Genomic DNA, 23,140 nt, shown 5'->3' on the forward strand with positions numbered 1-23,140 from the left:
CATGAACCGGTGGGAGGCGATGGAGTGATGCGCGAACAACACGCGCTCGTGTGAACAGATGTGAGATGAATTCAACATCTGCCGACGGCTCATGCTCATATTTTACCTCTCCCGCGGAGATGCCTGCATGTTTCAGGGACTTATGCGGAGGAACAAGTAACTTTGCCAACATGCCCTATGGAATATAGTCTGCTCTGTCACTCAACTCAGCCGGTGAAAAATAAACTTTTCGTGTTCTGCATCATGCTGTCCCTGTGGGTGTATATGCTGTACTGCTGCGTGGGCTCCTGCTCCACCACACCGACCTTCACGATGGAAGAGAGGAGCAGAGGGAGACCTCCCAGACCCCTCCAGAAACAAGAGCAGGAGATGCTCCTCAAAAGCCAGTCCAGGGACTTATTGAACAACGAGAGTGATGCTGACAGCAGAGGAGATGGCTGGGAGGAAAGCAAGGGCGATGTCGCATATGAGGAGGACTCGGCAGCGGCAGGTGCTCTGAACGGCTCCGAGACCAAAAAGTTGCCCCAAGCGATTATAATAGGGGTGAAGAAGGGCGGGACGCGCGCGCTGCTCGAGTTCCTGCGCCTCCATCCTGATATCCGCGCGGTGGGAGCGGAGCCGCACTTTTTTGATCGCAACTACGAGAAGGGACTCGAGTGGTACAGGTACGTTCATCCACAACACGCCGGTACTCACACTTGCGTTTTACAGGATAAAAGCGGATTACGACCGGGGAATTATATGGCTCATATTCATAGTGACACATAAACCTGCCATTATAGTAACTGCGCGAAATATTACTACACTGTTTAAGGCTTGCAAACCAAACCAAACAAATGTTGGTTCTTAAAAAATGTTTTTATTTTATTTTATTATTATTATTATTATTATTATTATTATTATTATCATTTTTTAATGAACATAGGCCTATTAATATAGGTTACAACGACGTTTTAAACTGTTTCGTAACCACAAGTTATTACATTTTATACAATTATAAAAAAAAAAAGCTATACCATTTATATTGTATTGTATATTGTATCAGAAAGTAACCAATACATTTTCACGAGTTTTATTTTCATTGCACTCACAAATGGCAATTTCTTGCAAATTACCAAGTTTAAGAAAATTTATTTTCCTGGTTTTCCAGGCTGGAATTACAATTCTATGAAATTATAATAAATAAATAAATAATAATAAAAAAAAATTATATATATATGCTATTAACTAACTAACAAGAAGCTCTGATTAATGAATTAGTAAGTACAGTGCTCAGCTGAATGTGGTAGTTCACTATTAGCCAATCAATTAAATTGTTTTTTCATACCTCCCAGAGGACTATACAGGTTAATAATTAACATGAATAATGCATAATGCATAATTAATTTTAAAATGAAGATCATGGTAATCAACTAGTAATGACAAGTATAACAAATCCTTCAAAAAGAAATTAATAATTATTTGGAACAATATTCTAAAGTGAAAAGCATGATAACTCTTTAATATTTACTGAAGTCATTGAAAACTTTTGAGATTTTGGATATTTAACTTCTGATGGATTTAGTCCCATTTGAGTCATTAATATCCAAAATCTTACAAAGACCTCAAATGCCTGCAGTCAGTGTTTTACCATGTTTTGGGTCCCACTTTGTATTAAGTGTCAAATACTTTGGGCTACACTTTATTTCAAGGTGTCATTGGTACAGTGTAATTATATATTTATGTTATGAGTAATATTAATTAACTACATGTACTTACTATAGGTGGAATTAGGGTTTGGTTGAGGGTTAGTTTCATGTAATTGTGCATAATTTACTCTTATTACCGTGGTACGTATATGTAACAAGGACACTGTAACATAATGTTTTACCATAATTAGATAGTGTTTTGACAAGTTTTTACATTATACTTATATACATGTAATACCTGCATTTAATTACAGTTTTAATTAATTTCTGTAATTACATCTATAATTACTCTGTTGACCCTTCTCTTACACTAAGTACATGATATCTAAGAATTCATTTTTTGATGTAAGTACAAAGTAGTTAAAGGCACCTGACCCTGTTTTGTATAAAGGATTTAGAGCATTGTCATTATTATATTTTACATGTTAAAAGTAGAACTACTGTTGATGGCTATGATATAGGCTACATTAAAGAACCCAAAAGAGAGAAAAGGAAACATGTTGAGTGTGAATATATATATATATATATATATATATATATATATATATATATATATATATATAATATATATATAGTCACACACACTGTTATGTTTGACGTGGGAATGAATTCTTTCCAACACAGTGTATAGGGGTAACGGTGAACTAGATAAAATGCTGGAATGACTCAAGACAAACACAGACTAAATAAACATTATGCTCGGTGCTTGTGTAACACCCCTTCATAGTCAGGTGCATTTGCACAAGTCTGTCGAAGTTTGACCCTCAATTCCTAGTATTTTTCATTTATTTTATTTTTATTCTTTTACCAGATAGCTATATTGAGAAAAATAGATACAAAACCGTTTTCCCTTCTGTGGTTTTACATTAAGTTTGACATTCTGAGTCACAGAAATGTGGCTAGTTGTTGTCTCACGCACACTTAAAAATAAAGGTTTCAAATTGCTGTTTTCACAGTGATGCTGTAAAAGAACAAGTTTTGGTTTCCTGAAGAACCTTTCAATAAAGAGTTCTTAACACTTAAACGCATACCCTAGTGTCTTTAGTGACCCGGGACGTCATTCACTATACCCCCCTCCTCATTCATTTTAAGTTAGACATTAACCTTCTTAGTATTCCTCAATCAATTCATTATAAAAAAAGAAAAAGACAGTATAGAAGAATGCCTGTTTTCCCATTATTTTTTTTTATTTTTTTTTTTGTATAGGGTCACTAACATCCTGAGGTGTGTAACAGTGTAATTATTGTTTTCTGCACAACAATAATTGAATCTTTGATGACTGAATAAGTGCAATTCACCTTTACTCCTCAAGGTGTCAGTGTCTAATACACAATGATGAAGTGACGTTACACTCACAGTCACAGCAGGCAGAAAACAAAAGAATAGGAAGAATCATCAGCAAAACTTGAAATGGCTCAGAGATTTACTGCAGAGCAAGAACTGAACACAATCAGATATTACTGTCACTGTCACTGATGGTGGATCTGCTGAAGAAGCTGTCAGAGATCAAAATATTGATTTTGAAGATGTTGAAAATGATAGTTTTGAGAATATGTTTGAGATGGTTAATATGAGGCAGATGCTGAATGTACTGAAATGAGCTCTGATGAGGACAGTGATGATGGTGGAACACATCTGCTCAAACTGAACCCTTACAAGCTCCACAAGGAAACAAAATGTGCTTTATATTATTCTTCTGTAACTGTTACTCTAATATCAGGAGAGTTTTATATGTCGCGAGACAGGTAGAGATCTATAGATCCGGGTCGCTAAAGACCCAAATATGTAATGTGATAGGCGAAACATTCATGCATTTAATGGTTTAAAAAAAAAATCTTAGCGTTAAGAACATTTTTCCACTATAAAGAACCATTTTTATAATGGGAAGAGTCCATGGATGTTAAAGGATCTTAATGAAAGCCTTAATGACAATAAAGAACCATTATTTTTAAGAGACATACAGAATTTGGATACCAATACATTTGTCTATTTTGGTAGTTAGTTTGACCAAGAATAACCTTAGATCATGTGATTGACAGTGGCCAATCTAATAATCAAACTATGCAGTTTGTTTCATATAAACATCAACAAATACTAAATGAAATGCTGACAAGTTCTGTTGGAAACCCTAGCAAAGGAAAATGCACCCCGAAGCTTGTAATTGTGTAACTGTGGAGGAATCTGAAGACCCAGTTCCTTCGGTATTGACGCACAGTGGGGAATACAAGGAAGAGGCAAAGAGCAGGATGAGCCCCTTTATCCAGGGAGCCCATAGACTAATTGTGAGGCAGAAACATGGAGAGAGAAGCATGCAGCCAGGTGGCCACGTCTCCAGTGGAGGTATTGAGCTCTGCTGCACTGTTAGTCCAACGCAGAGGAGGCGTTCAGAAGGGTGACTGAGCACAGCAGGACTTTATAACTGTACATGCTGCGGGACTTTTCTCAGGCTTTTGAAGAAACAGAAGGGCTGATGAATTCAATAAACAGGCCATTCATTTGTGGATGTTATGATTTTGTTCCTAATTTTACCCCCTAGTCTGATTCTCTTGCAGTCAACTCTTACAATTAACCCTGTAAAGCCTGAAATAAAAGTATTAGTTTATTAAGCAGTTTATTGAACCTTCAGACTAAATGTTACATTCTAAAAAGAAATCTATACATGTTGTTTTGTTGTTGTGAGTATTATATTTGATATTTCAGGATTTTATGCCCGTTATATAGCGAGAATATGGAGCTCGTGCATGAGGAGGAAAAAACTATTTTATTCAGAAGACGAAACTAAGCAAAAGTATGACATTTGTTGCAGATGCTGATATTTATGAAGTAAGATGAAATTCTGATAGCTTGACAAATCATTTGAATGTTTTTATAAAATGAAAGCAGATACTTGCATAAAATGCATATAATTATCTGTTGCCACTCCATATCTCCCAATAATATTTCTTAGTAAGATGATATTTAAATGCTTAATTTTGTGATCAAAGCTCTGTAGTTTGTATTGTGGTTGCAAAACATATAATACTACAATGATGAGTGAAATAAAGAAAAAAAAATCAATAAAATAAAAATCAATAATTAAAAAAAGATGTATCATATTTTGATACTCACATTTTAAAATTATTTTATTTGTACATTATAATTAGTTGTCTCAGTCCAGTGACTGTCCATCTTGAAATATTAATAAAAGTTAATTTTTTATAATACATCAATTAAGATGTCACAACAAAAATACACGTGTGTATCATGACCTGAAGGGGCACATTTTTACAATTATACTAAAAAGTCTTGTACTTGCTAAAAAGGTCTAAACTATCATTCAGAAAAGTTTTTATATTGATAATTTAGAAGCTATAGAAATGTGTGCCTCAAATCTAATACTGTAGACTTTATAGGGTTAATGGCATTAGCTAAAACTGTACTAAATTACCATATTCATATAGCATGTTCGTATTTGATACTTTTAAAGAATATTGTGGCATTACCATGGTCATTTAAATGCATTTTAATGGTAATAATTGCACGTTGGTCAAGATTACACAACTGTCCCTTTGAGATGATTCAGAAAAGGACATAAGTGAAAATTTCTCTGGCGCAATCATATTACTTATTGACTCCGAAGCAATGATGAAGTCACAAGGAGTAGCTTGTTTGTGGATGGCAGATGCTGGTAGTAAATTGGAAGTGAGTCTATTGAGTGAGATGCTGAATGTTTCAAAAGAGGATCTGCTGAACCCCTGAGGTTCTGCATTAACCCTAGTGAGAAAGAGCAGGCAATTAGAGTGAATTGTGTTGTTTCTTTCTTCACTTTGTATGCAAATGTGCTCAGAGGGTGAAAGTGTTTTTTGAGAAACACAGCAGGATCTCCCTCCCAAAAAAGCCCTGAGAGGAGCAGAATGAGGGTATTCTTAAAACATGCACGTAACTTTTCCTCAGTCTTGAATGATGTTGCTGTTGTGTTTACTGATAAAATTGCTGCTAGCCTTTGTGTGGGATGGTAAGGCACGACTGGATTGAAGAGAGTGACGGATTTCTTCTGTGTGAAAAGCCAGTTGCTTATAATAATTTATAAACCCTTGGCTCTTCTCTTCACTGGCACATTAAGGGAAAGTAGAGCTCTGTTCAAAACCCAGCGAGCTGCCTTCCTGTCTGCTGCCTAAATAAACGCCTGCCATGGAACCTCATAAGTGGGTCTGAAGTTGCTAAGGCTAATACTCTAATTTATATACAAATGTACTGCACACACACACAAATATTGTGTAAAGTAGTCCATTTTTATTGGAAGTATGTCTATGATGCTGCCTGCTGAGGGCAAGGCGGACCTGTAACCTATGTATTTTCATATTTGTTTAGCCAATGGAAGCAAAGTCAACATAAATGGAACCTGCAATCCTCTTTTCATTTCTATTTTGATGTATTGTATATCTGAGTGAAACGGCTTCTTGTAGGGCAGGGCTTAATTTTGGCCATCAGGAATTGATTGGATGGTGGGATGTTTGGGGTTTGTTATTGATATATATATATATGAATAACTATGTGTGTAACCCCTCCGGTTCTACTGACCCGAGCTGTTGTCTCCAATGTGGGAGGTGCCAAGGACACTAAAGACTGCAGCCTCTAGCATCAGCCGCTAGTGCGCCTCTTGAGATCAGTAACTAATCATCACTCCCACCCGGGTCACGGCACCAATGTAACCCCTCTGGTTCTACTGGCACTGCTGGAGCCGGCATTTTCGGCATGGGAGGGGATCCGCTAACAAGGATCGTAAAGACGGCAGCCTCTAGAGTCTAGAGTAACTGGTGTTCCTCTTGAGGCCTGGGGAGTAAGGTTTACTTGTACACCTCTGTTAAATGTGCACAGGTAAAACCATTATACTGCAATAATTCATGATTTCATGGTGAAATTTCATTCATTCACCCTGACACGTAACTAAATTAACTCAGAAAGGAAAGTCAACATCTCATAGTTAAAAAGTTGGGTAGGCAATTTTTTTCATAAACTTTTTGTTATTCTGGTTGAAACTCTCTCGCATCCTCATAGAAATTAATAATTGTGGTGTGACAGGCAGCGGGGCGAGGGACCGCGAGAGCGGGCCGGTGATTTGTGTTGACGAGTGCCAGCTGCGTGGCACACCGGTCTCGTCTCGCGGCCATGTGACGGGAGCATAAAAGGAGGAGCAAGGACAGCGGAAGACGAGAGAGGACCAGGCCTGGATTTATGTTGTTTTGTTTATGTTTTATTATGTTTATGTGGGCAGTCGTCCGTGAGGGGCTTTATGTTCACACAGAAACTGCTGAGGCCATGAGCGCGAATTTTAGCAGCGCAACTCGACGTAAAGTGAGAGAAATGTAAACAGTTGAAATAAACATTTATGTTTGACAGCTGCTGCTTTAAGTTAGAAATGTTAAACAATAGACAAAAATATTCAGACAAATGAATAATCATTTGTGTAATTTCGTCATTTTGAGTTAAAAATATGCCCATGTGATTCATAATGTAGCCTAGGCCTAATAAACGAACAAGAAATATTAACAAAGCCATTTTCATCAGATTAGTCATATTGATAATGAATTTGTATATATTGTAAATTAATATAATTCCATTTGTAACCTTCAGTAAATTAAAAAAATCTCAGTTTTTTTTAAACTGGCATATTAGTAATGAATGTGTTTATATAGTGAATTAATTTAATAAACTTGAACTTTAATAAACAGTAAATTAACATGTCTAAGAAAATTATTCATAAAACAAATATCAGAATGTTAATATGTAAACCATATTTTTACTTTCTTCACTGACGAAAATGAAAAAAACTAGTCTATATCAGTCAAAGCTCAGCGTTATGAGGGGAAGAGACAGGTCAAGATATAAACAGAGAAAAAGAGAGATGTGGAGATAAGAAAGACAAATAATCTACTGCCCAGTGACATGGTTTTCAAGCTATTGTTATCTAATTTTTTGGCCTTCAGAACATCTTAAAATGCACATATGTAGATCATAGAAATCAAATTTTCTTGGGGAACCATGCCCCTGAACCCCCCTAAAATTTGGGATCTTGGTGATTATAAACCTGCCTACATTATTGGGTATGATTTATTCATATAGGCTACAATATGGCCATGCAATAAAGTATTAATATTAGCTTTATACGTAATAATTAACAGCCAATACCCTATGGGTATGCATGTTAGTAGGCTACAATATGGTCATGCAATAAGGTATTAATATGCAGAGCGTGCAGACATCAGACGTCAGACGTGTGTTTCTGCAAACAATCAGCAACCGCCTTTTACAGTTTCTCCTGAACCAAAACAACGAGTTTATGCTGCATTCACACCATGTCATAACAGTAATTAACAGACGGGAACACTAGAAGATCTACACAGAGCTGTTCACATCCTTAGACTCGGATTTATGCCTTTCAATGTCAACACTATCAACGCGAAATGAATCTGTCAGGTGCTACAACTCAGCGCTCTAAGTTGTTAACATTTATTATTATTGTGATGTTAAGTTCTTTGAGCCTTGAGTTAATTCAACACCATCTCTTGTGACACTTTGCAGACTCTGCTCTGTTGTGCGTTTTATGTTTTGAAGGAGGCATGGCTTTGGAGACGATCTGAAGGGAGGGTGTGATCTCAGGCTTACAATGTTTGCTTGCTATTGCTAGCCTCTCCGAAATTCCCTTTAAACGACTGTGTTTAGACTGTCAGACTGATGTTTTGAGTTCGTATTAAGTTGACAAGCATGTGCATTGTGAACATAGAATGGTGTGTGTGTGTGTGTGTGTGTGTGTGGGGGGGGGGGGTTCAAGAGTTCAATATTTTTTTTTTATCTGCACACAAAAATATAAAATTGAATACTGTTTTATCTGCAGACAGAAATACTCAAGCTGAGTTGATGAGAGCGCACAAATGATAAGACGTCATACTTTAGTCACGAAAGGACCCACGGCCCCCCCAGCTTGAGCTTTGATGCGGGTCTGGAACGTGTCTCACAGAAACTCTGTCAGATTATTTGAAGTAGCTGCATACCACCACTTCTTGTACCCTCCCGGTTTTTTTATTTTTATTTTTTTTACAAAGTGATGTTCCTAGAATAATTCATTCCCAGGTTGTGTCTCTGCTCTCTTAAAATGACCAATGCTAAGTGCTCATTTTTCTTGAAAACAGGTGGGTATAATATATATACGAGGTGCTGTGCTCCATTTTAATAAGCCATTATATTTTATTTTATATTATTTTAAGCAAATTGGAAGATATAGCATCTAACAAACAAACCAATGTCCTTCTATGAGTGCTGCACAGTAAAACACACAGGTTAGTTGGGGTTAGGGTTTACTAAACTATGTGCTTTAGCAGGGCTTAGTATAATATATACACTACTGTTCAAAAGTTTAGGGTTGGTTTAAATGTATTTGGAAGAAGTTTGTGGTCTATTTTCAGAGTTATTAAACAAGAAAACAGGCGAGAGTAGAGGCAACCTTAGTCCATCTTGTTTACTCAATTTACTTCAGTTCTCACACACATTACATCATTACATTTATTCAGGAACTTTAACAGTTCTGACTTCCTGTTTCAAAATAGTAGCTAATATTATAATTCACTCATGAACACAACAGTCTCTTATGCTCATCGGGCTGCATTATTTGATCAAAAATGCAGTAAAACAGTATTATTGTGAAATATTATTACACTGTAAAATAACTTCTTCTATTTTAATAAATGTAATTTATGCGATTACTCCAGTCTTCAGTGTCACAAGGATCCTTTAGTAATAATTATAATACACAATATTGCCAAAAGTACTGGGACACCCCTCCAAACCACTGAATCACGTCCATGTCCACAGGTGTATAAACTCAAGCACTAGGCATGCAGACGCTTCTACAAACATTTGTCAAAGAATGATTCACTCTTAGGAGCTCAGTGAACTCAAGCGAGGTACCGTGATAGGCTGCCACCTGTACAATAAGTCCATTCATGACATTTCCTCATTACTAAATATTCCACAGTCAACTGTTAGTGGTATTTTAACAAAGTGGAAGCAACTGGGAACAACAGCAACTCAGCCATGAAGTGGTAGGCCACGTAAAATCTGAGCAGTGTCAGCGCATGTTGAGGCACACAGTGCGCAGAAGTCACCAACTTTCTGCAGAGTCAATAGCTACAGACCTCCAAACTTTGTGTGACCTTCAGATTAGCTCAAGAACAGTGTGTAGAGAGCTTCATGGAATGGGTTTCCATGACCGAGCAGCTCATCCAAGCCTCGCATCACCAAGTGCAATGCAAAACGTTGGATGCAGTGATATAAAGCACACCGCCAATGGACTCTAGGGTGACAAATCTCGTTTCTCTATCTGGCAATCCAATGGCCGAGTCTGGATTTGGCGGTAGCCAGGAGAACGGTCCTTGACTACATTGTGCCAAATGTAAAGTTTGGTGGAGGGGATAATGGTGTGGTTTTTCAGTGGTTGGGTTTGGCCTCTTAGTTCCATTGAAAGGAACTCTTAATGTTTTAGCATACCAAGACATTTTGGACAATGTCATGCTCCTAACTTTGTGGGAACAGTTCGGGGAAGGCGCCTTCCTGTTCCAACATGACTGCGCACCTGTGCCCAAAGCAAGGTCCATAAGGTCCAAGTCAAGTTCCTCCACACCCAACGCTCATCCATGTCTTGGATGAGCGTTGGGTGTGGAGGAACTTGACTGGCCTGCACAGAGTCCTGACCTCAACCCGATAGATCACCTTTGGGATGAATTAGAGCGGAGACTAAGAGTCAGGCCTTCTCATCCAACATCATTGCCTGATCTCACAAATGTGCTTCTAGAAGAATGGTCAAAAATTCCCATAAACACACTCCTAAACCTTGTGGAAACTGGGTAAGCCTTCCCAGAAGAGTTGAAGCTGTTATAGCTGCTAAGGGTGGGCGAGCTCAGTATTAAACCATACAGATAAAGAATGGGATGTCATTAAAGTTCATGTGCATGTAAAGGCAGGCATCGTAACACGTTTGGCAATATAGTGTTTGCGTTGAAATTATATATAACATTTTTTGAGGATTCTTTCATGAATAGAAAGTTCAAAAGAACAGAAATAGATTATTTGAAATAGAAGTCTCTTATAACACCATATCAATGTCTTTACTGTCACTTTTGATTAATTTAATGCACCCTTGCTGAATAATAATAATAAACTTACTAACCCCAAACTTTTGAATAGTAGTGTATATTAAGCTCATGTATGAAGCTCAAAGAATGAATCATCTTGAAAGATTCACATTTTACAACCAATGTTTTTGTAAAAGAAGTTGATTTACATATAGACTACATCAAAAACATAATCATCTAACATAAACATAAGTATAAGGTATGCTATCAAGGCTGTAACTAAAAAAGTCAAAACATTAAGAAACTCCACTGAACAGTTGCATGAGCAAAAAGCAACTCATTAAACAGAGCAGATCCCTGCTGCAAAGTGTTGTTCTATGACGTCCATCTTCTCAGCATCTCAAACTATCCTGAGGGAACTTCAAACAGCACATAGACTTTGAAATGGCATAAACACCAGCCTTTGAACGTGTTACCTGATAGCAGATAATGTAAACATAGGTTTACAGAGAGCTCTTCAAAAACAAGCTCCGAAGAAGACACAGCTCACTTCCCTCTAGACAAAACAAGGTAATAACCGCCATCTAACACAGCAGGCTCTCTAATTTAACCCTGTGGTGCTGCAGAGCTTTATTTCTCTGCCGGTCCAAGAGTGCAGTTTAATCTTAAACTGCGGCTAGTAAAGACTTTATCATGCTGGACTGTGCAGACGTCTGTTTTCCCTCTTGACTGTTCTTGGCTTGCTAAAATCACCGTTAGCTCATTTATTAGTTGCTTGCTAAAGCTGACATCATTACTATTGCTTAGTGTTGTGAGTTTGTCAAAACATGTCTGTGCTATGGACGTGAATTGGAGATAAAAAAATTTTTTTTTTTACAATACTGTAAGTGGTTGGACTTTTCACACTTTTTGCAGATATAGTATAGGCTACATTAAAGCTACACTGTGTAACTTTTTTAGTTTATTCTTAGCTAAAAACAGGGCTGGACTGGGGCTAAAATTCGGCTCTGGCATACCCAGCACATCCGGCCCATGAGGTCCCCGTGAATGTTTTTGCTGCGGTTGGGGCCTTAAATTGTACAATTTCCAATAAAACTAGGACAAGGACAAATAATGATAGATATTATCGAATTCGCTGCAAATGCAGATAAACTTAATATTGCTTTTTTGTCACACAGAAATGCCCTTGGCAGTAAAGCACTGATGATTCTGAGCTAGGATGCAGTAAAGTAAATTTAATGCTTTTAAATGCTGTCATCATTTACTCACTCTCGTGTCATTTCAAACCTGCATGACTTCTGTGAAACACAAAATAAGATGTTTTGAAGAATGTTGGCAACCAAGCCATTTTGGTTAGCTACTTTTTGAATATTGTATGAACAAAAAAACAGACTAAAATTATTTTATTTTATGCTACACAGAAATAAATTCATTTAGGTTTGGAATGACATTAGGGTGAGTAAATGATCACATTTTTGGGTTGAACAATCATATTTTTCAAGAGTTAACACATCATTTCAGTAAGACACTGATATCTATGTTTCATGAGGCTATTAAATTTAATTAAATCTATTCAAAAAAAGTTATTAAAACTTTTAAAGAGGAAAAAAAGCTTTGTCCTTAATTCATGGGATCTAGACTTAAAGCTGTTTTATAGACTATAGTTTAACTGTAGGCCAGTTTCATTTAAATGTAAGATCATGGTAGTCACAGGGTAAAAAACATAGACTGTAAAAACCTTGCTCCTCATTATATGGCTATATGGTTTCTAAAACTATATAAAACATATATAATAAACTATTATATTTGTAAGTAAAAAAATGTAAACACCTGTAGAAAATACGAAAACAGCCTCTATAAAAGTGCTTTATATTTTGCAATATTAATTTATGTAATATAGCAACATCTTTCATAAATGTTTCTTCCAAAACACCATATTTCTTCGCTGTTAATAGCTGAAGAGTAAGTTGTGGTTCTGCTAAAGTGAAACGTTTGTGTGTATTGCCTACATGCTCGCTGCTGTTTTCAGCAATAATAACCAACTGCAGAACCGCAGAACTGTAATGTTTCCATATCACACGATTGTATAAAGCAAAGTGCCGTTCATAGAGCAGTATTTAAACGCAGCGGCTGCGCTGTGCGGATATTCGCCTTTTGCAGTTCCATGTGCTCAAAAAATAAATAAATAAATAGAAAAAAACGCCTAATATGGAGGGGAGGTCTCTCTTGCTTCACCTTGTCAATTCAGAAGACAAACCAATGGGCCGCTGTCGCTGCATGTTGTCAGTGGTACAAAAAAAAAAAAAAAAAAAAAAAAACTTTTTTTTTTTTTTTGAACACTATACCGGCCCCAAAGTGCGTCGGCCCACCGGGCAAATGCCCGGTATGCCAGATTACCAGTCCAGCCCTGGCTAAAAACACTTAGTTCTTTCAAAAATATATGTGCTCATTAATGTATATTTACTTATTTCAAGTAATAAAGTATTCTCGTAAGTTTATAATATGCCATTGAAAATACATACGGGTGAGGGGTTCGAATGCCGGTCGCCATGTTGCTCCTCCATCTTGAAAGTACATTAGCCAAAGAGGGACATACCCGTAAATTCAAGCTTCGCCTTTCGCGTTTTAACACTCAATGGCACTCGTGACGAATGTGAAGAGGGGGGTTGCCATGTTAATCTTGGACTAAATCGGCCACCGTAGGAGTTAAAACGAAATCAGAATTGAGAGGAACAGAAACTATTATTCACTGGATGGTCATATACCTTTACACCGCTAGATGGGGGAAAATATCACACAGTGTAGCTTTAATGGAGGGTCTCAAGCTACTCATTTGCATTTAAAGGGACACATACAAAAACGGCACCCTCAAAAAGTGACAATTTTAACATGATATATAAAAATGATCTGTGGGGTATTTTGAGCTGAACCGTCACATACACACTCAGGGGACATCAGAGACTTATTTTACATTGTGTAAAAAGGGGCTTTATAGGACCCCTTTAAATCGTAATGAATTTTGTCTGCGAGACAGCATGCTGGGTTAAGATGTTTGAAAAGCCTTTGCTTCCGGGCTGAGCAGTCTGTCAAGAAAAACAAATTGCAGAAGAATGCCACTCCTTTCCCAACAGCACTTATGTTTTGGGATTCTAATACAAGGCGCCACGTTTTGAGTCTGTCTGCTTGGATGAATAATGCATGCCGGTTCTGATTCGAGTCTGTTTTGCTTGGGGACCAGGTGGAAAGTTTGATCAGTTGTTTTTTGTATCCCTGTGGACTGCTGCAAAAGTCTCAGCTTGTGTATCTTAGGGACTGTGAACGTAATTGCAGAGAGACACAGTGCCCCCCCCCCACCCCCCATATGCGTCTATGTCTCATTAGCTTTATGTTTTTTGTTTTTTTCACATCCCATATTAATGATTAGACTCCAAAGAGAAATAGCAAGGTTTCTAAGATTACATAATATGCACCGCGTGCGTTTTTCTTTTTTCTTCTGGTAGGTGGTTAATGAGCTCGGCCTACTGCAACCCCCCCCGACAGGATTAGCCCTCATCCCCCGACTTCTCAAATCACTGAGGAACCAACGCGTCGTTCTTCTCCTCTTACAGTATAAACTTTTCCCCCACCTCCCCACTTCATGCAAGTAATCGCTTAGATATTATCTTTTAAACTTTGTCTTGAAGGAGAGGTTAAGACAACAGTCTTTGCCTAGTAATGTGTGCGTATATATATAAATACCTCATTAACAGGCGTAATCATTGCAGCAACATTTATTTCCCTACTTTCAGCTCTACGGCTAATTTTATTTTCAAACATCTGTCATTGTCAAAACTCTTGTCACTAGAAAACTATAAATGGCTTCAGATAAACCGTCTGTTGTTTCAAGCGGCTTGTCCAAACTGTAGATAAACATAAATCTTGTTTGACAGTTTAAAGGACTCATATTATACATTTGTAAAAAAAAAAAAAAAGAGTTTATTTGTCACTGTTTTCTGTCACCGACTGCTTTGCTTTTAAGATTTTAAAACACCCTTTTTTACTTATTAGTTATATAATACATTTACATAGTTTTTGTCTTTAAAATTTGCCACACATTTACTGTCCTGACATCCTTTGACACTACTTGCAAACTATACCATTCAAAAGTCAGGAGTTTGTATGATTTTTTTAAAATGTTTTTGAAAGAAGTCTGTCATGTTCTCCAAGGCTGCATTTATGTATTTATCAAAAATATAGGGAAAAAAAAAGATTTAGTGCAAAATGTTATTACAATTTAAAATAATAGTTGAATAGTTTTCAATTTTAATCTATTTTAAAATGTAATTTATTTCTGTGATGAACAATACAATGTTCAGGATTATTTGATGAATAGAACATTCAAAGAGCAGCATTTATTTGAATGGAAATTATAAATGTCTTTTACTGACATTCTTGAACTGTCTGTGCTGAATAAAAGTATTAATGTCAAAACTTTTGAAGGGTAACAGTGTATGAAAAATTGGCAGGAATTTAAAATATCAAAGAGTATTATTTTACAATAAATCAATGTAGTCAGAAATTTACAGTGAAATTAACACATGCTGGTAGACTGGGTAAACCCAGCCTGATCTGCCGGCGATTTAATTTCACCCGGCCACTCAGTCTGGAAACCTGTACATTCACTTCTACTGCATTGTTGTTACACTTTTGCGGGAACCAATCTCAGACTGGCTCATCCACCTGGCACACTATTGACGGGTTTAACATGATGACGGATAGAGAAGTGATGGGTCGTTGCCCGTTGATCATGCCTCTTGTGGTCTGATTGGTTAAAGGACTATCCATTTGCATTTGAACTATGCCCGTTGATCACGCCTCTTGTGGTCTGATTGGTTAAAGGACTATCCAATTGCATTTGAACTATGCCCGTTGATCACGCCTCTTGTGGTCTGATTGGTTAAAGGACTATCCAATTGCATTTGAACTATGCCCGTTGATCACGCCTCTTGTGGTCTGATTGGTTAAAGGACTATCCAATTGCATTTGAACTATGCCCGTTGATCACGCCTCTTGTGGTCTGATTGGTTAAAGGACTATCCAATTGCATTTGAACTATGCCCGTTGATCACGCCTCTTGTGGTCTGATTGGTTAAAGGACTATCCAATTGCATTTGAACTATGCCCGTTGATCACGCCTCTTGTGCAGTAAAAATACAGAGCAGACTCCCCAGACCAATGTTCAGTCTGAAAAGGAGCTTGGTCTGGTGTAGCCAGACAAACAGGCTGGATCATTTTCTTACAAATTACTGTTAAATTACTGTTTTTACTGTGAATTTGCATTATAAAGCAGTAGATATGTAAGATATTTTATTGTTTGCTATTGTTAGTGTTTTGAAGTCACCATAATGGTGATCAGTATTCCATTTGATTGGGATCTTAGACCTTGTACAGCTATGGAAAAAATTAAGAGACCACTTAACATTGATTTCTCAATGTTAAATGGTCTCTTAATTTTTTTCCGGAGCTGTATATTCATATTCAAATTTGGTCAAGTCAGAAGGGACAAATGAAAACATTGTATTAAAACACTGACAAGCTAGAATATAAAATGAGCTAATTGGCTGATTTTTAGGGTAAGTCAAACCATACTATTATCAGCGTTACTTCAGTATAAAGATTTACCAATATCTTATTTCAAATTCATAACTGTTTGTAGATGGATATTTAACAATAGTAAAGCAGCTTGAGATTCATCTTTGAAAGATGTGACATCTTGCAACACAATTTAGTTTTCTTCCATCACCTAATGATGCAAAGTATGAAAGCTTGGTTCCACCACAGAATAAAACATTTTAAAAGATAATTTCGACTTTTTTATCTCGCAATTCTGACTTTATATCTCGCAATTCTGACTTTATATCACACAATTCTGACTTTATATCTCTCAATTCTGACTTTATATCTCTCAATTCTGACTTTATATCTCTCAATTCTGACTTTATATCTCTCAATTCTGACTTTATATCACTCAATTCTGACTTTATATCTCTCAATTCTGACTTTATATATCTCAATTCTGACTTTATATATCTCAATTCTGACTTTATATATCTCAATTCTGACTTTATATCTCTCAATTCTGACTTTATATCTCTCAATTCTGACTTTATATATCTCAATTCTGACTTTATATATCTCAATTCTGACTTTATATCTCTCAATTCTGACTTTATATATCTCAATTCTGACTTTATATCTCTCAATTCTGACTTTATATCACTCAATTCTGACTTTATATCTCTCAATTCTGACTTTATATCTCTCAATTCTGACTTTATATCTCTCAATTCTGACTTTATATCTCTCAATTCTGACTTTATATCTCTCAATTCTGACTTTATATCTCTCAATTCTGACTTTATATCACTCAATTCTGACTTTATATCTCTCAATTCTGACTTTATATCTCTCAATTCTGACTATATATCTCTCAATTCTGACTTTATATCTCTCAATTCTGACTTTATATATCTCAATTCTGACTTTATATCTCTCAATTCTGACTTTATATCACTCAATTCTGACTTTATATCTCTCAATTCTGACTTTATATCTCTCAATTCTGACTATATATCTCTCAATTCTGACTTTATATCTCTCAATTCTGACTTTATATCTCTCAATTCTGACTTTATATATCTCAATTCTGACTTTATATATCTCAATTCTGACTTTATATCTCTCAATTCTGACTTTATATCTCTCAATTCTGACTTTATATCTCTCAATTCTGACTTTATATCTCTCAATTCTGACTTTATATCTCTCAATTCTGACTTTATATCTCTCAATTCTGACTTTATATCTCTCAATTCTGACTTTATATCTCTCAATTCTGACTTTATATCTCTCAATTCTGACTTTATATCTCACAATTCTGACTTTATATCTCTCAATTCTGACTTTATATCACTCAATTCTGACTTTATATCTCTCAATTCTGACTTTATATCTCTCAATTCTGACTTTATATCACTCAATTCTGACTTTATATCTCTCAATTCTGACTTTATATCTCTCAATTCGGACTTTATATATCTCAATTCTGACTTTATATATCTCAATTCTGACTTTATATATCTCAATTCTGACTTTATATCTCTCAATTCTGACTTTATATCTCTCAATTCTGACTTTATATATCTCAATTCTGACTTTATATCTCTCAATTCTGACTTTATATCTCTCAATTCTGACTTTATATCTCTCAATTCTGACTTTATATCTCTCAATTCTGACTTTATATCTCTCAATTCGGACTTTATATCTCTCAATTCTGACTTTATATATCTCAATTCTGACTTTATATATCTCAATTCTGACTTTATATATCTCAATTCTGACTTTATATCTCTCAATTCTGACTTTATATCTCTCAATTCTGACTTTATATATCTCAATTCTGACTTTATATCTCTCAATTCTGACTTTATATCTCTCAATTCTGACTTTATATCACTCAATTCTGACTTTATATCTCTCAATTCTGACTTTATATCTCTCAATTCTGACTATATATCTCTCAATTCTGACTTTATATCTCTCAATTCTGACTTTATATATCTCAATTCTGACTTTATATATCTCAATTCTGACTTTATATCACTCAATTCTGACTTTATATCTCTCAATTCTGACTTTATATCTCTCAATTCTGACTATATATCTCTCAATTCTGACTTTATATCTCTCAATTCTGACTTTATATATCTCAATTCTGACTTTATATATCTCAATTCTGACTTTATATATCTCAATTCTGACTTTATATCTCTCAATTCTGACTTTATATCTCTCAATTCTGACTTTATATCTCTCAATTCTGACTTTATATCTCTCAATTCTGACTTTATATCTCTCAATTCTGACTTTATATCTCTCAATTCTGACTTTATATCTCTCAATTCTGACTTTATATCTCTCAATTCTGACTTTATATCTCACAATTCTGACTTTATATCTCTCAATTCTGACTTTATATCACTCAATTCTGACTTTATATCTCTCAATTCTGACTTTATATCTCTCAATTCTGACTTTATATCACTCAATTCTGACTTTATATCTCTCAATTCTGACTTTATATCTCTCAATTCTGACTTTATATCTCTCAATTCTGACTTTATATCTCTCAGTTCTGACTTTATATCACTCAATTCTGACTTTATATCTCTCAATTCGGACTTTATATCTCTCAATTCGGACTTTATATCTCTCAATTCTGACTTTATATCTCTCAATTCTGACTTTATATCTCTCAATTCTGACTTTATATCTCTCAATTCTGACTTTATATCTCACAATTCTGACTTTATATCTCTCAATTCTCTCTCAAAAAAATGTCAGACTCAGAAGTGTGAGACTTTATAGAATTGTGTGATATAAAGTCAGAACTGTGAGCTTTGTGACTTGCAATTGCAGCTCTCTGAACATTACAAATACAAAACAACACAGACTGCTAAAAGTGAACCCAACAATACATGAACCAGCAGCACAAATAAAAGCAGCAAAAACCAAAAAACTCCACAGCATAATCTATTCATGCCGCATTGCATGCTGGGTACTTTCATACATATGCGCTGTAGAAATACAGTATGATGTGATATTCCAAAAAGTGCCGAGATAAAATAAAAGTCCTACTGTGAAATGACTGTGAAAGTCATGCAGTTAACCTGGAACAGACTGTAATTTCACATAAAAAAATTAACGGTGTATATCATTACATTACTCTATGTGGGTCCAATCATATTTTCAAATGTAAGTGTTCACATGTATTTGTCTCACGTCAGAAAGCTGCAGAAATAGTAGCGTAGATTCAGTAAATGTTCTCTTTGCTTTTAAGAAGTTATTTTGAAGTCTGCTTCTTACAATGTTTTCATAGATTAAACTCTTTAATATCAAACAAATCAAGGGAAATTTGATTCCTCTTGATATGACCCCTTTAAAAAAAACAACAGCGTGTGATAATCATAGGTGACCCTGCATTGACCTGAGTTTGTTTATGTGCATTATATGTCTGGTCTTACATAAACCTCACTTGACCTAGTTGAGATTCCCCTTGCTAGCTAAAGTTAAAAGACTAATTTGCCAAATAAAGCCGCTGGCCTGATACTGCTGATTCAGGTATCATGGGAGTGAAATTAAATCTACATCCACAAGCGAAAACCTACTATGAAATAAAACACTGGGGAAAAGGGAGTAGGCTGTATCATTTATGCACATTTCCCAGGCTTTGTGTGATTTATTTGGTGAGCTGTATTGAGATGGCCGTGATGTGACAGAGGAGGATTATTTTAAGTCTGTAAGAGGGATTAAGCGCAGTATAAGAAGATGGATGTTTTTGTTGTTGTTGTTTTTGCTCAATATAACTTCATAACATACACAAGTGCAGTCACTATAAATCAAGCACGGGTTAACTCATGTTTGGTTATCAATCTGAAAATGTAACTTTCTCTATATTAGCCCAACAGCTTTTGGCTCACTCTGTCTTCGTCGAATTAATGTAACAAAACGTTTGACTAATAATATGAAGTTTGGTCCAATCTCCAGCTTATTCTGGTCATACATTTCCAGCACTGACAGAAGAGGCAGTCAAGAGGGTTTCAAACTTGCACAACGGTTGCAAAAATGGTGACCCGTTTCTGAAATTCAGCTACATCATTTCATGTACACATTTATAGGATGTGTTGGGGAAAAGTGTGTGAAGTGTGAGTTTGTTTGTAATATATGAATGATATGTAACAATGAAGTGTTACCAAAAATATTAAACATATATAATAGTGAATGACTTTAGGGATAAAACTTGTTAAGGCCATTTTATTGTGTAAATTGTAAAAAAAAAAAAAATTATATATGTAATGTATCCATTTATAATATGCGATTAAAAAGTGTGTGATATTATAAAGTCTAATAATGCTAAATTAAATAAATATAAAATTGTTTTTATTTATTTTTATTGTTAGATTTACAAACATGAGATTTTTTAGGCATGTTATTATTTATATATTTTTCTTATTTACAATTTTTATTCGCTGTATCTGCAATTAGTTTTTCACTATAAATATTATTAATAAAAATATTGCATGAAGCACGTATAATAAATATTTATTTTAGTGATAAAACAGGTGTGCTATATTACATGATATTCAATTTATTTGTTTCTATACTGTGTTCAAACTAACGATTTGGTGGCACAAATGGCCAAATTCCAGTCTTCCCCAAAAGCACCAATAGCAGCCCACCATCAAACTTTCAAAAACTTGAAAAGCATTTTCAAAAGTTTGAGTTTTCAGGCCCCCAAATTGCTGACTGTTGTGAAAATGGACGACCAAAATGCATACAAATGTAAGGCCTGTTCTGTGTAAACGCCTCCTGAGTCTCTGGATCAACTCCAAAATGCATACAAGTCTTGCCATTTTTGTGTGCAATACGCATTAGATGGTCCTGAACTATCCATGGGTGTCTTCTTTGAGCTTTATGTCTTTAACAGTACAATAGACTGAGATATGTGTGTGTGTGTGTGTACCATGACTGTCCTGTGGTTTTTCATATCTGTTGTATCTGTCAGTATATGAATCTTTCTTTGATACTCACCCCATGCCTCTCTGCTCCTAGGGAACTAATGCCCAAAACTCTGGAGGGTCAGCTGACTATGGAGAAGACCCCAAGCTACTTTGTAACCAAGGAGGTTCCAGGCCGGATCCACGCCATGTCTAAGGACACTAAGCTGATAGTTGTGGTCAGAGACCCAGTAACCCGGGCGATCTCAGACTACACGCAGACCCGCTCAAAGAAACCGGACATCCCGTCCTTCGAGAGCTTGACTTTTAAAAACATCACAGCCAATGTAATAGACACGTCGTGGAGCGCGGTGCAGATCGGCATGTACGCCAGGCATCTGGAGCAGTGGCTGCAGTTTTTCCCCATGAGCCAGTTGTTGTTTGTGAGCGGGGAGCGTCTGATCAGCGACCCGGCCGGGGAGATGGCCCGCGTCCAGCACTTCTTGGGCCTGAGGAGGGAGGTCACGCACAAACACTTTCACTTTAACCCCGCCAAGGGCTTCCCGTGCCTCAAAAGACCCGAGAGCAACAGCAAACCGCACTGCCTCGGCAAAACTAAAGGCCGCACGCACCCAAACATCCATCCGGAAGTAATTCAAAGACTGAGGGACTTCTACAAGCCATTCAACAGAAAGTTCTACCACATGACCGGCCATGACTTTGGCTGGGACTGATTTCTTTTCTTTAAGAACACATTTTGGAAAATAATTGTAAAAAAAAAAAGTATAGAACTCTATTTTATAATAATTTATTGAAAATAATATACTCACTTGGCTGCCTACCTGTTGTTGTACATACTGCAAGTTTCTACCTTTTACATTCCAGTCAAATCTGTAAGCTTGCTATGTTGGCTTCTCCAATAGGAAAAATAGTTTGACATAGGAATTTAACTCTTTCCCCGCCAACGTTTTACAAAGTTGCCAGTCAGCGCCAGCATTTTTGATAGGGATGCACCTATATGAACATTTTGGACGATACCTATAACCAATAATTATTTCGATTTCAAAAGCCGATAACCGATATATTGGTCGATAAAAACAAAAGTCTCAGCATTCTCACTACACAACTCTTATTATATTTGTTTGAAGCCTATATGACAGATTTGCGCTGCACATGTTGAACTTAAATGTATTTTCCTTTTTGAAGGGATTCCAATCGTATTTCAAAAAATTCAAAACCATCATGGCGAACAGTGTGCATCACAGTGTGTCTCACCTGAAGGAAATAATTCATTATTTATCATTAATCTGTTATTTATATCCAACAAATTATCTTATCGGGTTGATAACAATAACATTAAAAATGGACACATATCGGCTGATACCGATATGGTGGCCGATATATTGTGCATTCCTGATTTTTGATCATTTTTACAAAAATGTCATGGCCCCCAAAATATTTTGTTTTATGAATACTTGAACATGCGATATATCAAGAGAAAGAAAAGAGCCTCTGCTTTAAATATATATCTATCTTCATGCATTACTTTTTAAAATCAACACTTGAATGTGGATATGTTTCATTAAAAAAAAAACTCCAACACTTTGAACAAAGAGCTGAGAAAATGTCCAGGTCGGATTCTGAACGATGATCAAAACAGAGTCCATCAGCACCCCCAAAGCTTCACAGTCTTGCTTCAACATTTCTTCCGGTAGCGTTAGGCAGTTTTGATTTATATGCTGTTTAATTTTAATGATCAAGTGCGTAAGCAATGCTTCTATCACTTGTTTCTGCTGCTTCTTCTTCA

At 36.0% G+C, this 23,140-nt stretch overlaps 1 protein-coding gene across 1 annotated transcript; it reads left to right on the top strand.

Moving 5' to 3' along the window:
* Positions 1-22,595, top strand: hs3st3b1a (heparan sulfate (glucosamine) 3-O-sulfotransferase 3B1a). Its single transcript, XM_067456961.1, has 2 exons — positions 1-665; positions 21,449-22,595. The coding sequence occupies exons 1-2, from the start codon at positions 178-180 to the stop codon at positions 22,065-22,067; spliced, it is 1,107 nt and encodes a 368-aa protein (XP_067313062.1). The 5' UTR covers positions 1-177; the 3' UTR covers positions 22,068-22,595.
* Positions 22,596-23,140: the final 545 nt, after the last annotated feature.

This window comes from Pseudorasbora parva, chromosome 2 (assembly GCF_024679245.1).
Source record: "Pseudorasbora parva isolate DD20220531a chromosome 2, ASM2467924v1, whole genome shotgun sequence".
Lineage (NCBI taxonomy): Eukaryota > Metazoa > Chordata > Actinopteri > Cypriniformes > Gobionidae > Pseudorasbora > Pseudorasbora parva.

What these genes read in the sequence shown, in the direction of transcription:
- hs3st3b1a (XM_067456961.1), top strand. Translation starts at nt 178, where the DNA reads ATGGAATATAGTCTGCTCTGTCACTCAACTCAGCCGGTGAAAAATAAA. An exon ending in AAGGGACTCGAGTGGTACAG is followed by an intron (nt 666 to 21,448) that starts GTACGTTCATCC and finishes CTCTGCTCCTAG; the next exon opens with GGAACTAATGCCCAAAACTC.